At 31.1% G+C, this 12806-nt stretch overlaps 2 protein-coding genes across 2 annotated transcripts; both read left to right on the forward strand.

Annotated features, from left to right (window-relative positions):
- The first annotated feature begins 1903 nt into the window (after positions 1 to 1903).
- LOC123658004 lies at positions 1904 to 7606 on the forward strand. Its single transcript, XM_045593483.1, has 3 exons — positions 1904 to 1989; positions 6411 to 6595; positions 7084 to 7606. Exons 1-3 carry the CDS (start codon positions 1904 to 1906, stop codon positions 7311 to 7313), a joined length of 501 nt encoding a protein of 166 aa, XP_045449439.1. The 3' UTR covers positions 7314 to 7606.
- Positions 7607 to 12001: 4395 nt separating this feature from the next.
- LOC123658005 lies at positions 12002 to 12700 on the forward strand (the record flags this gene model as incomplete). The annotated part of the gene is made up of 2 exons (XM_045593484.1): positions 12002 to 12259; positions 12473 to 12700. Coding segments are annotated over 2 exons (339 nt in total), but the record flags the coding sequence as incomplete, so codon positions are not given.
- Positions 12701 to 12806: the final 106 nt, after the last annotated feature.

Here is a 12806-nt window from a genome sequence, read left to right on the forward strand (position 1 = left end):
CATCAGAAAATGATCTTAAACAATTTATAGTAATATCTATCGTAATTCTGACAATTATTAAAATATTGGATTTTGTGTCGATATTACTCTTATTGTTTATTCACTTAATACCGGAACAGTACAAAGATGATGACGCCATCTACCAAATGCTTAATACCTATTAATTTACGATTAGTCAGTCACTATCTTTGTTATCTGATTTGCAGGGTAGTTAAACAATAAATACCGTTATCATTTAAATGTTCTTATTCTGATTATTATTTGTTATTGTACAGGAAGAGCATAAGGATGGAGACACCATCTTCCGAATAGTTAATACTAATTTTCTAATTGGTCAGTTGTCATCTTTGTCGTGTATTGACGGGATCGTTGTCCTATAAATATGATAAATTGTAAGTGAAGAAGCCGTTATTGTTTAATTATTTTGCGGGTAACGTTGTTGCTCGATAAGTGGCGTATAAGTTATTAAGTGTGATAAATTATTCAATGTAGTTAAAAGTGTGTATTGTGTATGAATATAACTATAGATTTAAAGTGAGAAATAAATCTTTCGTTGAGTTTTCTCAGTCGTGTTCAACAATAGTTATATTGCTTGACAACAAAATTTTAAATACTGAAATAATGTATTATTGCGGTAGGGCACTACATAATATATGTACAAAAACACAACATTACTTGATTTTAAGTTAACAAGGTTATTTTTATTGCTAAAATTATTCAAAAACGGGATATTTTATTATTACTTACTCAAAGAAAAAGAGAGAGAAACCAGAAAAAGCTAGAAATATTGCGGAACTACATAATATATGTACAAAAACACAACATTACTTGATTTTAAGTTAACAAGGTTATTTTTATTGCTAAAATTATTCAAAAACGGGATATTTTATTATTACTTACTCAAAGAAAAAGAGAGAGAAACCAGAAAAAGCTAGAAATATTGCGGAAAATCACAGCCAAATGATACTCCTCTCAAGTAGTCTTTTCTCCTGTAGTAAGATAATCAAAACTCTTCAAGATCACGCGTGTGATGCTCCTGGTGTGTGAAATTTTACATATGTATTTATTGTATTTTTTTACAGAAGAGGGGTATGGTCTAAAATCCTGTTAAATTAACAACAGCTCCACCTTAGTGTAACAAAATGCAATAATAATGTAATCCACAGACTTATACCTATATGGTATGCTATAAAATAACTGAGTAAGGCACTGAGGTAGGGCATAGTAGGAAATGTCCTGCTCAAAATATGGAACAGCCTGACTGGGGTAGTACCTCGACCTTACAGAAGATCATATCTAAATAATACTGTGTGTGTGTACTGTATACTGTTGGCGATTAAGGTGACAGAGTTCCTAGCCAGGGTTAGGAATAGGGTCAGCAACGCGCTTGCAATGCTTCTGTTGTTGCAAACGTCTGTAGGCTACGGTAATCGCTTACCATCAGGTGAGCCATACGCTTATTGGCCGATCTGGTTACATAAAAAAAACACGACTCGTGGAAATGAGCTGTAACAATAAAGACCACATTTTGTTACATTTCTTATTCTTAGTGTTTTAGTTTATAGTCGATTAAAGGCTTCAAAAAGAGGAGGTTCTCAATTCGACTGCATTTTTTATGTACATGTGTTACCTCATCAAATTTAGGCCTTTAATATGACGAGATTTAACGAGTTCTTTTTGAGTAATCTATCCTTCAATCTATCTATCTTTCAATCTATCTTTGTGTGTATGGCATACCTGTGCTTTTGTTAAGTACTTTGTCGTGACGCCATCTATCGGAATACAGTAAAACTACTTCGGTAACTATCGATCAGATGATTTACATGGCCACATTTACTATAACGTAGTGAGCTGTATTATCCACTAGAGGGCAGTAGCAATTTATTATTTATAAATAATTTTAATGATTCCTGATTTTGATTATGGGGGAGTCCCCCTCAACCCTCCTATACCACTCGCAGGACTTCACACCCTGTTCTACACCACAAGGTAATGCACCATTCTTGAAAAAAAAAAACAAGACCCATTGATCTAACCTCTAAATTAGGCCGTTTATTGGCATAATTTCTTCTTTTCGTGCCAAACAATTCTAAATTTCAACCAAAAGGAGCACTCTGCATATCAGTGTACGTGCAAAGTAAATAAATAGGAGACGCCACTATAGCACGAGTGTAATTTTCAAATAAACTAAAAATTAAAAATAAGGAGAAATATGTAGATACATTCGTAATAAAATACACACTATCACTTTTACATTTTTTATCACAATTGTCACTTCATATTCACTATACAAAAGTCACAGTAATTTATTGACTTTCAAAGTTATCTCACAGTAACTGTTTAGGTTATATAAATAACAAATATTTTATGAAGTCAGCATACTTCATGCTCTCTGTAATTGCTCACTTCATATCATAATTTTTATAACATTAGCGCTTTCGGTTGAATTTTGAACTATAATTTGACATTTTAGCGGACACTTTTTCAGCTAAATCTTCCTACAAGGTGGTGCCCTGTATAAGCAAGTTATTTTAGTCTTTGGTGGTGCCCCTTTCTTGTGAACTCCATAAGTATTTGGCTGGTACTTCATTAGTACAACCAGTACGACCAAATATTAGGTTTTAGTTCCAATATAAGTTAGTAGATGGCTCTAGTAGCAAGGTCTAAATAATTTAAATTATTTAAAATTAATTTTTTGAAACAGAAATATATTAATTTTTGTGCTTTAATACTACATAAGCTATATAAATATTCTTAAAATGGAATAAATGTTATAAAACGCTAATATAAAACACTTCAAAAGTAATACAAAAAATATTAGCCTGTGGCCACAGTCACTTTTGAAATGTCAAAATAACTCTCTCGATGCCAAATAACTGTTGTTTTAATAATATTTTTACAATAATGCTTTGTTAAACGCATTGAGATTGAGTTTTTCGCGTAATTTTGTCATTAAAGTAAGTAATACAACATAAACGACCGCGACAAAGTGTGCGTCTCAACAATTTCGTTGTAAATTCTTGAAGCATCAAAACGTCAAATTGTTTTTAAAGTTGTTTTGCGCGTATTTTTGCTATAAATATTGATTAAAATAATAATAATATAGTTATTTAAAATTGAAGCAATAGTTTTGTGCTGAAAAATGAGTGTTAATCTGTGAAATAAGCGAAGTGCTATGTTGTGTTAAGGTTAGTTTTTGTTCCCGCTTTTACCCTATTTTGGAGTCCTGTGACTGAAAGCAGCCATCGGTTTGGTGAGTAATAGAGAGTAAGTTTCCTACTAAAGGACCTCCAAATGTCTATTATAGTTAAAGCAGCTAATTTATTTAAATAAATTTGATTTAAAAATGATTGTTTTGATACAGTGAAAGGAAGGCATTTATAACGATGTTGTTGTATGTTTAAATAACAACCTTTAATATTAATTTATTGTTTAAGTATAAAGAAGTTATATTGTCTTGTTTTTTGTTAGAATGCAATATCAGATGATAGCCAAATATCTTTCAAAGTAAGTAAATGACATTTTTATACTAACCTCTTACACATTTACACTTTTTTCCTTATGTAAACTTTTGTTCTTTCTATAAAAATTTTGTCTCATTATCAAAATTAATTTCATTACATGAGTACATGAAAAATCTAAGGTTTTCATATAAACTGAAAACTAACCAAAAGAACACTGAAATGAATTACATACTTATTTGGAGACATTTTTAATAGCATGTATGAAATGATGCATCTTTCTGTATTATACTGATGAATGTTGATGTTCTATTCAAATACTGATAATTTTGAATAGCCCATTGGGGTAGTTTGTAGTGACCCTGCTTTCTGTTCCTGGGGTTCTGGGTTCGATTCCCACCCCCGAGTCTAGGTGTAATATATATATATATATATATATATATATATATATATATATATATATATATATATATGTATATATATATATATATATGTAGCTATACAAGTCGGCAGTGACCTATAACACAAGCATTAAGTTGCTTACTGTAGGAACAGGTAACCGTGTGTTGTAAATATTAATGAATTTTATTTATTTATTATTTATTTCAAAGGAGCTTGTCATATCTCCGAGAGGATCTTGCCTAATAGGTTTAAATGTGTACATAAATTAAATAAAACATATTTACGTGAAGAATTAGATGGATACATTGACTTAAGCTTATGGTAATACATTCTGTTTCCATTATAAAAGATGTTGCAGGTCCGATTCCTGCTTGAGCTGATAATGATTTTGTTTATTGTTAACCGACTTCAAAAAAGGAGGAGGTTACTCAATTCTACTGTATATTCAAAAATAACTTCGTTGTTTATGAACCGATTTTGATAATTCTTTTTTTGTTGGAAAGAAGATATAAGAAAACCAGGATCTGATCATGGAATCCCAGAGAAATCGAGGGTCTCCCTCGAAAATCGTAGTGACGATTAATGCGTTTGTTAATTTTTTTCGTCTACTTACGTTGTATTACTTGTCAAGGTAATTGAAGTCGTTTTTTTTCGGTTGAGAGCAAACATAATTATTTAATAATTTAATTGTCTTTGATTGATGCGACCAATGAAAGTATAGAAGTGGCTATATTGGGTTCGATTGCCAATTACAATTTTTATTAATATCTGAATAGAATATTGAACATAGAATACTTTGTATAGGGTTCGAATCCTTATAACAATATTATTTTGTCACAAATTTGACATAGTGGTCACGGAATATTATTGATATGCTAGTAATTGCGGGTTCGATCCCCGCTTATTAAACAATTGTTGATATTATTAAGAATAAGAAGATCCACTAAAATAATTGTTTTGAAAACGTTTATAATTAAGAAGGTTGGGAAATGTATGTTTTGTTTGTTTCATTGACTCAGAATTTCTTCTTAAATTTACAAATTAACAGATTTCCTTCAAAGTTTTACAACATTTACTTATATATAAAAATAATGAAAGAATATTAAATTACATTCTTAGTATTAATTTATAGAGGTTATTATTGCTATCTAAAATACATTTAATAGAATATAATAGAACTAGAAATAGATATATACGTATATGAAAAAAGTTAACAATTGAGTAAAAATTAAAAACTTATTGGGTTCGATTCCCAGAAGATTCATCTGAAACTCAAGTTTCAGATGTCAGTCAAAATCATATGACTTTTTACCTTTATTTTTAGATTTAATATAGCTACTGTGACTGTCGTGGTTTGATATTATATGGCCTGTAACCTTTAAAAATTGTTTAATAAAGAATTTTTAAAATTGGTTAAACCTAAGATAACAGTTTAACCAGCTTACAGTGGCATTAAAAACTCTGGGTTCGAATCCCAAAAATTTTATTTAAGAGACATCTGTCCAATAAACTAACTTCTCCCACATGGGGAAAGAGCCCAGCACTGGGATATTACAGGTTGCAGCGATGTCTATTAAAAAGTTTCATTAAATCGTAAGTTTAGATAAGTAAGATACGCATGTGGGGGCACAAATAAATAATTTTAACATAGTATGATATTCATTATTAACTTACTAGGCAAGGTCTTCATGAAAAAAATATATAGAGGCTATGTAGGTATGCTTGTTTGTTTGTTGTATTAGGTTTAAGTTTGTGTTTGAGAATTGTTTTTGGTATAGTTTTCATGCTTCTTAGTAGTATGATAACAGGTTCGATTCCTGTTCTTTTATTATAATGGTTTTGTTAGTAAATTATTATGAAGCTTTTTTTACATTAAAATATTAAATGTACTAGATTGTTTTTCCATGTGTTATAGAAAATACTCCTTAACTGAACTTTAATAAATTAAATTTAAAAAAATAACACTATAGTCGAATTTACAAGGTTTTATTTGGTAATGATGCATCAACTGATATGTTAACACACTTAAAAACACACAGCAACAATATTTTAATTAATTAAATAATGAATAAATGCTCTCCTTTCATCATTTGGACGTCTTTTAAAAATCGTTTCCTTTTTATAAAACAACTGTGGTGCCATTACTAGGGCTCGAAGCCCTTTAAATTTTATTTTCTGTTATAAATTTATTTATATCTTTTACTACAATATTTTTAATGTATGATTTATATAAAACATTGTATATTTTTTTTAAATAAATAAAGACAACATTGAGAAGGAAAATAAAGAAATGCGGAATGGCTGGTCTAATTATTTTCCCTATCCCTATCCTTGCATCCTTCAAGTTACTATATATTTGAGGTTATGCCTCATAGAAGAATAACACAATATGGCTGACAGTTGTCTATCAAATGTATACTCCATATTATTTTTACAATTTCAAAATGGCGTATATTGCTTTGATACATAACCGTCAACCAAATTGTCATAATTTAAATAAAGTATTTGTAAATAAAAAAACGTGTGTTTTATTTCGTGTAAACCGAGGTTAATTTTCTGGTTTTTCTCATCAGTTCCTGCATCGTTCATACCGGGACGAACGGGAGCTGGTCTGCTTATACTTAACGGGTTCACCTTTTATATGAAGAATCATCAAGCGCACGGGAAGAAGCAGTGGTACTGTTCGTCACGGGACGTCCACGGTTGTCGCGCTGACGTCATCACGTACAAAGGCTTTGACGGACGCGATTACATATCTATATTTCGCGGTCGACACATTCACGAACCACCCCGTCTGAGACAATGTCACGATGGAAGATTTATTAGAGAAAAGGACATTTTTAGGCAATCTCTTAAATGACTCTAATTTTAATAGTTTTTTTTTTTCTTTGATATACTCTATGTTATATTTAAAATCATGTGATTTAATAATGTACTTATAGGGTATTGTACTAATGTACTGACTGTCTTTGGAAGCATGTTTCTGGTAGGGACCTGCTAGTTTATAGATGGAAACAAATTTTGATGATATTATAGAATACACTATTCTGGTACATTTGTAAAGCTTTTATTTAACTGTTTTTTTTTTACCTATTAAAGTTGTTTTTAGAAGTTATTTTACATTTTTGAATTTCATATGTTATGGTTTCCCGATTATTAGTTTGAGGCGTAAATTATTTTCGTATGTATGCATATAATGAGTATAAGGTTATTTTTTCAGGGATATACTATCTACCCTCGAATCGGACTGGAAGCATGGTGCTTATATTTAAAGACAACAAGTACTGGATAAACAATCGATATCAGAACACCATCAACTGGACCTGCCGAGATCGTAAACGCCTCGGCTGCAACAGTTGCGTTCAGACTACCGTCGAAGGTCGATACATCAAGCATAAAGGTTTTCACAACCACGAGGACAACTACACCAAATATAATTTCAACGACTGATATCTACAGTTTAGTCCGGTTTTGCCAATTATAACATCAGTAGAAAGTTACAGCGCGCAAAATGATTGAACTAGCCCTTTAGTATATAATCAAATACTGTTTTGCCAGCTCTTATAGTTCATGAACGTATATACTTAAGCTATGGTAGACCATATTTTAGACGTTATTACCGGTCTTTATCGTTAAATCAAATTCACGCAAGCAGCTTAAATAAAAGCAAAGCAGAATATCATATAATACATAAAATGTTAATTGGCTATATTGGACTAAAATTACATAGGTTATATATATTTTTTATTTATTTAAAATTACCATCCACTGGCTCTAAATGCCCATGCCTTTTGTTAAACATGCATTATAATACCCATAGGCGATTTATCATTAGAACTGCAAATTAACAGTCCTGTGACTACCTAGTAAAGTTAGGACGTAGTCCGACGCTGACGGTATTTTTTTAATACATACATACACTCACACAAATACATTACATTACATACTTACACGTATATAATAAGGCTATATACGACATCAGAACAATTTTAGTATTCAGTTATGTATGATGTTGCATGGAGACTGTGTTCTCCAAATGGGTAAAACTAATTAAACAAGAGTTTGTCGGTTCTTATCCATAGTCACTACTTCACTTTATGATCTTGGAAAAACTGTCTTTTAAATAAATAGGTAATATGTTGTGTCACAAAAGCAGTGACTCAAAATTAAGAAGGCAAGATACTTACTTTTTCTTTAATTTATGAATCGTGACCAAATAATGGACTGATTGAATTACTTAAGTATTTTTAACCAGTATCTTGCTTGTTAGATGTAGTTTTTTTTTTTTAAGTTACTCTGCTAAGATTAAGATTGCCTTAGGATCTTCCTCACGTAGCTTGCTAAACTAGGCAGAAGTAATAACAAGTTAGTGTTTTAAGTGATATATTATTATTATTGTAGTCGTTAGAATAAGTATCATCACTTCAGCCTATCTTAGTCTACTGCTGGACATAGGCCTCCACAAGTTCGCGCTAAAAATGGCGCAAACTCATGTGTGTTGCCCATAGTCAGTCGGGTTGGTGACACAGCATTGGCTTTGTCGCACTGAAGACGCTGCTGCCCGTCTTCGGCCTATGTATTTCAAAGCCAGCAGTTAGATGGTTATTCCGCCATCGGTCGGCTTTTTAAGTTCCAAGGCTATAGTGGAACTATGTTATCCCTTAGTCGCCTCATACGACACCCTAGGGAAAAGAGGGGATGGCTATATTCTTTAATGCCGTAGCCACACAGCTTAATAAGTATGAATAAGTATGATATAATCATGGGACAATTTAATTGACTACGCGTTAGCGTTGCGGTCACAGCACTGGCTGTTGCGCTGGGTCTCGCAGGTTCGATCCCGCTCACGACAGACATTTGTATTGGCCATATAGATGAACTTCGTGGTCTGGTCGTTTGTGCTTGTGTAGTGTGTGTGTTTCCGGACCCCCGACACAGGGGTAAATCCTACTGGGGGGCGTTGAATATGCGTTTATTTATTTATAATTATTTAATTTTACAAATAATTTTTCGTCGTTGATAACTATACAACTAAATGAAATTATTTGTTAAGTTTAGTTATCCTGCTTGATATTTCGTATTATACTTTTAATTAAGTTGTTTGTATATACTTGAAAATTAGTAGTTAATCTTATAAGTCGTATTTGTTTCTTTTTTAAAACGACAAAATAAGGACTTTTTGGACAAATATTCTGTTACTAAAATCTACATAATCAATGATATAAAGTCCTTGAAAATTTTTGGCCAAACTTGTATCATCATAGATTTGCGGTAGTAGTTAAAAATTGGTTACAAAATTGAAAAAAAAGGTGCAGAAACCTTAATAAAATATCACAGTTAAGTAATCCGAAAGTTATCATAAGTATTAGTATTTAGAATCAGTGTATTCCTACGGTTACTGTTATTTAACTGGAAAGTAGATTATTTAGTGTGCTATTAAATTATATTGGAGGTTGTACCACCTAGTGGTATATAAAATACGTATTTATCATTAATCTAATTGTTAACTACACATTCATTACAATACACATAACATGGTAGATTATAAACTACACTATAACCAAACTTTACTGATATGGACTTGACCGCGAAGGCCAGAATTTCGTCATTTCATAAAGTCTGAATGGTCGAATATGAAATTGAACTCAAAGTGGCTTTGAGTCAGTTGAGTCAGGTATCAAAGACGTGTCGCGGTAGCATGCGAAAGCGATTCCGTGGCGCCCCGTTATGGCGATGAGGGCACCGCTGTTTTAGTGGGTAGTCTCGGTTGGCCAAGAGTCTCACATTCCCTCCGGCCTTGTCGGCGGGGTACATAAAAGCATTTCCTCGCGAAAAAAAGTTATCAAAGACATACGAATACTACCTGGTATATTTGCCACGTCTTCTTTGCCATTTCTTTTAATTGTGTTGGAAGAATATTCTGAGAAAAGGTCTGGCTCTTGCGTGCCTATTGCCGCTTATTTTAAAACTTCGGACATTCTCAAACTAAAAATATTTTCACTATAATGGGTTTAACAATATTTAAATCACAATAAAAAATTTTGTCACTTCTTGTGATTCCTTTTTAATTTGTAAGTTTGAAATTTTGAGTCTAGAAACATGAATAAAACTAGGATTAACAGTTTTATCTCATCACATACTTGATTATACTTCATACTGAAACATTTATCCTTCTGGGATTAATTAAACACATCAATGTATTTCCTTCATTCACTTTCATTTTACTTTTAAGTTACACATAGTATTATACCTATTACTTATCCTATATTAGTTACATACATTATAAACTAGCTTAGCTCGGTAATTTTTTGTTTTGATAAATCAACTTTTTTGAATATATAGTTGAATACGTATTACCTAATGATAAAATATGAATATTATTTTTCCATCTTATCGACATAATAATAAAAAAATATATAAACTTAAAAAAAATTATATTTAGATACGAATTAGATGCGTTGAAAAAGGGCTCCCGATAATTATTTTTTCTCATAAAAGAAGGAAATTGGAAAAAAAGGAACATCTGGATTCGAACCGGGGTCTACTGGCTATTCGACAGCTCGAATTCCCACCTGAGCTAGCTAACCTTGTAAGTGGTGGCGGAATTACCTTCGTATTCTATTGATATTTTAGCTGTTTTTCATTGCTTCAAAACACGGATAAAACGACATTTTGTAAAAACGAATCCCAGCCACATCCCTCCGATCCCTTCATCTCCTGCATACTGAATTGTATGAAAATCGTTGGAGGCGTTTCCGAGATTTAGATTATATCTATCCAAGAATTGCTTGTTTAAAGGTATTAGAAATGAATACGCATGGATCACATTTCAATTACCATTTATTTGCTCAATTATTAAAAAATCCAAATTGTTTACAAATCAATTTACGTTATATCATTACTTCTATTTGATTGCATTTTGTGAATTTTTAGTTTTAATTAATAAACTTTAAATAAAATCCAACAATGTCTGTATTTGTACAACTATAATACGTCAGCTAATATAAAATCGTATTATTTTTTCTATACATCAGTTTGCCATTAATTGTACAAATATAGACATTGTTGAATTTTATTTAAAATGTGTACGTTTAATATACGTAATGAAATTCAGGTCTCCTTGAAATGGTTTTTGTAAAGCACTGATCTTCGATAGGTATATTATTTTAGTGCATAGTCATTACGGCTATTATAAATTCCTTCGTGTGCCAAAATGTATTTAAGAAAATTTTATACTTAATGTAAAGGTATAACGAAATTACAGATTCAATAAGATGTAAATATAAATGGTTTTTTTTTATTATTATTTTGTTACCTGCCCTCTATGTAATATTGAAATATAAACAAAATTTGACACTTGCACAATTTGCAAGATTACATATATTTTTATTGTTTTTAAGCAGGCTTAAATGCTGTGTAACAAAAATATAAATTCAAATATTATGTTATATTTTAAATAAATTATAGTTCAAAGTGTTATATGCTGTAACAATTCTGTGCTTTTTCAGTTCATTTTATCACAACTCCATCTGGAAAAACATTCGCAATGTTCAATAACTACACATACTCCCGACATTACCAAGTAAAGAACGGCTACCGTTGGAAATGCTCGAAGCAGTTCTCTCAATCCTGTCGAGCCTTCTTGGTCATCAGCGATAATGGTTTCTTAATAAAGAATTTTTCCGTACATTGCCATGGACCTTCCAAGTTCCATTGTAGCAGTGATGGCAGTTACATTAAAATTTAGTTAATAATTATTAGAAATTAAAATGAATCTCATCTTATCTCGACTATTTAATTCTAAAATAATATAAAATAAAAGCATCTTTAGTAAAACATTATCAACTTGGTTTTGATTGTCTTAGATCTCTCATTTTACTTACAGTTACAACTAGACTTTTTAATGCTCTGATAGATATTTTGAGAAATATTGACCAAAACTTTAATATTATTATTAAACTCAAAAAAAATAAGAATGAATTTTATATTAATGTATTATTATTCATGTTAATCTATTATTGTATATTTGATAAGAAAGACGTAAAGGTAAAAAACAGGACGTGGAAAGAAACAAGACAAAGAAGGTAAGATAAATAATTTCATCATTGTTAAATTTATGTACACTGATGTAACTTTGTATAAAATTTTCAGTTTTACTGGTTAAGGGTCGAAATGGAAAAGATCTCCTAATGTTGAATGGATACACATATTATCAGCATAAACTTCTGCGCGACGGTTTTCGGTGGAGCTGCACTCAGATGGGTTCCAGATCTTGTAGAGGTTTTCTGCACGTCACGAAGAAAATGTTAGTTGTTAGAGCTCAGACTGAGCACACTCATCCACCGTCCACATATTTTTTAGAATACATCAAAAACCAGTCTTCAAAAGAGGACGATGTAAGTATATCAAGTATTAGATAACGTTTTTTTTTATATTTGGTATAGTAGATGTCTTCAAATAGTTTCTAAGCGCTAAATGAAAATGTTAACATATAAACGTAAAAGGCATGAGAAGCACGTAGAAGGCATGACAAAATGAAGATGAAATTTAATACCGTTTTACAGATATATATTATTTTTTTAACTTATATCAATATTTGTTTGTTCCAGATCAGAAAAAGTGCTTCTGAAAAAGACGCTTCCAATTTATCGTTAAAAATTGCAAGCATACACAGCCGTGTTGGATTTTAGTAAAATTTTTATGTCTTATCGTGTATGAAAATCTATTGGCCTTTATACAAAATGTTTACTAATCGGAGTAATTTACAGAATTACCAGTTTCTCATTGAGTTCTCGAAATAAATAAACAATAATAAAAATATATACATCGTAAACATACATTGTTACCTTTTTCATTTACCCATATTTACTACCAGTGTGTAATTCTTTTATTTTAGTGTTTATACCTTGAGTTGCTTAAGGGCAAATAAGATCTAGAAAGTTT

The sequence above is a fragment of the Melitaea cinxia genome, chromosome 11 (assembly GCF_905220565.1).
Source record: "Melitaea cinxia chromosome 11, ilMelCinx1.1, whole genome shotgun sequence".
Classification (NCBI taxonomy): domain Eukaryota; kingdom Metazoa; phylum Arthropoda; class Insecta; order Lepidoptera; family Nymphalidae; genus Melitaea; species Melitaea cinxia.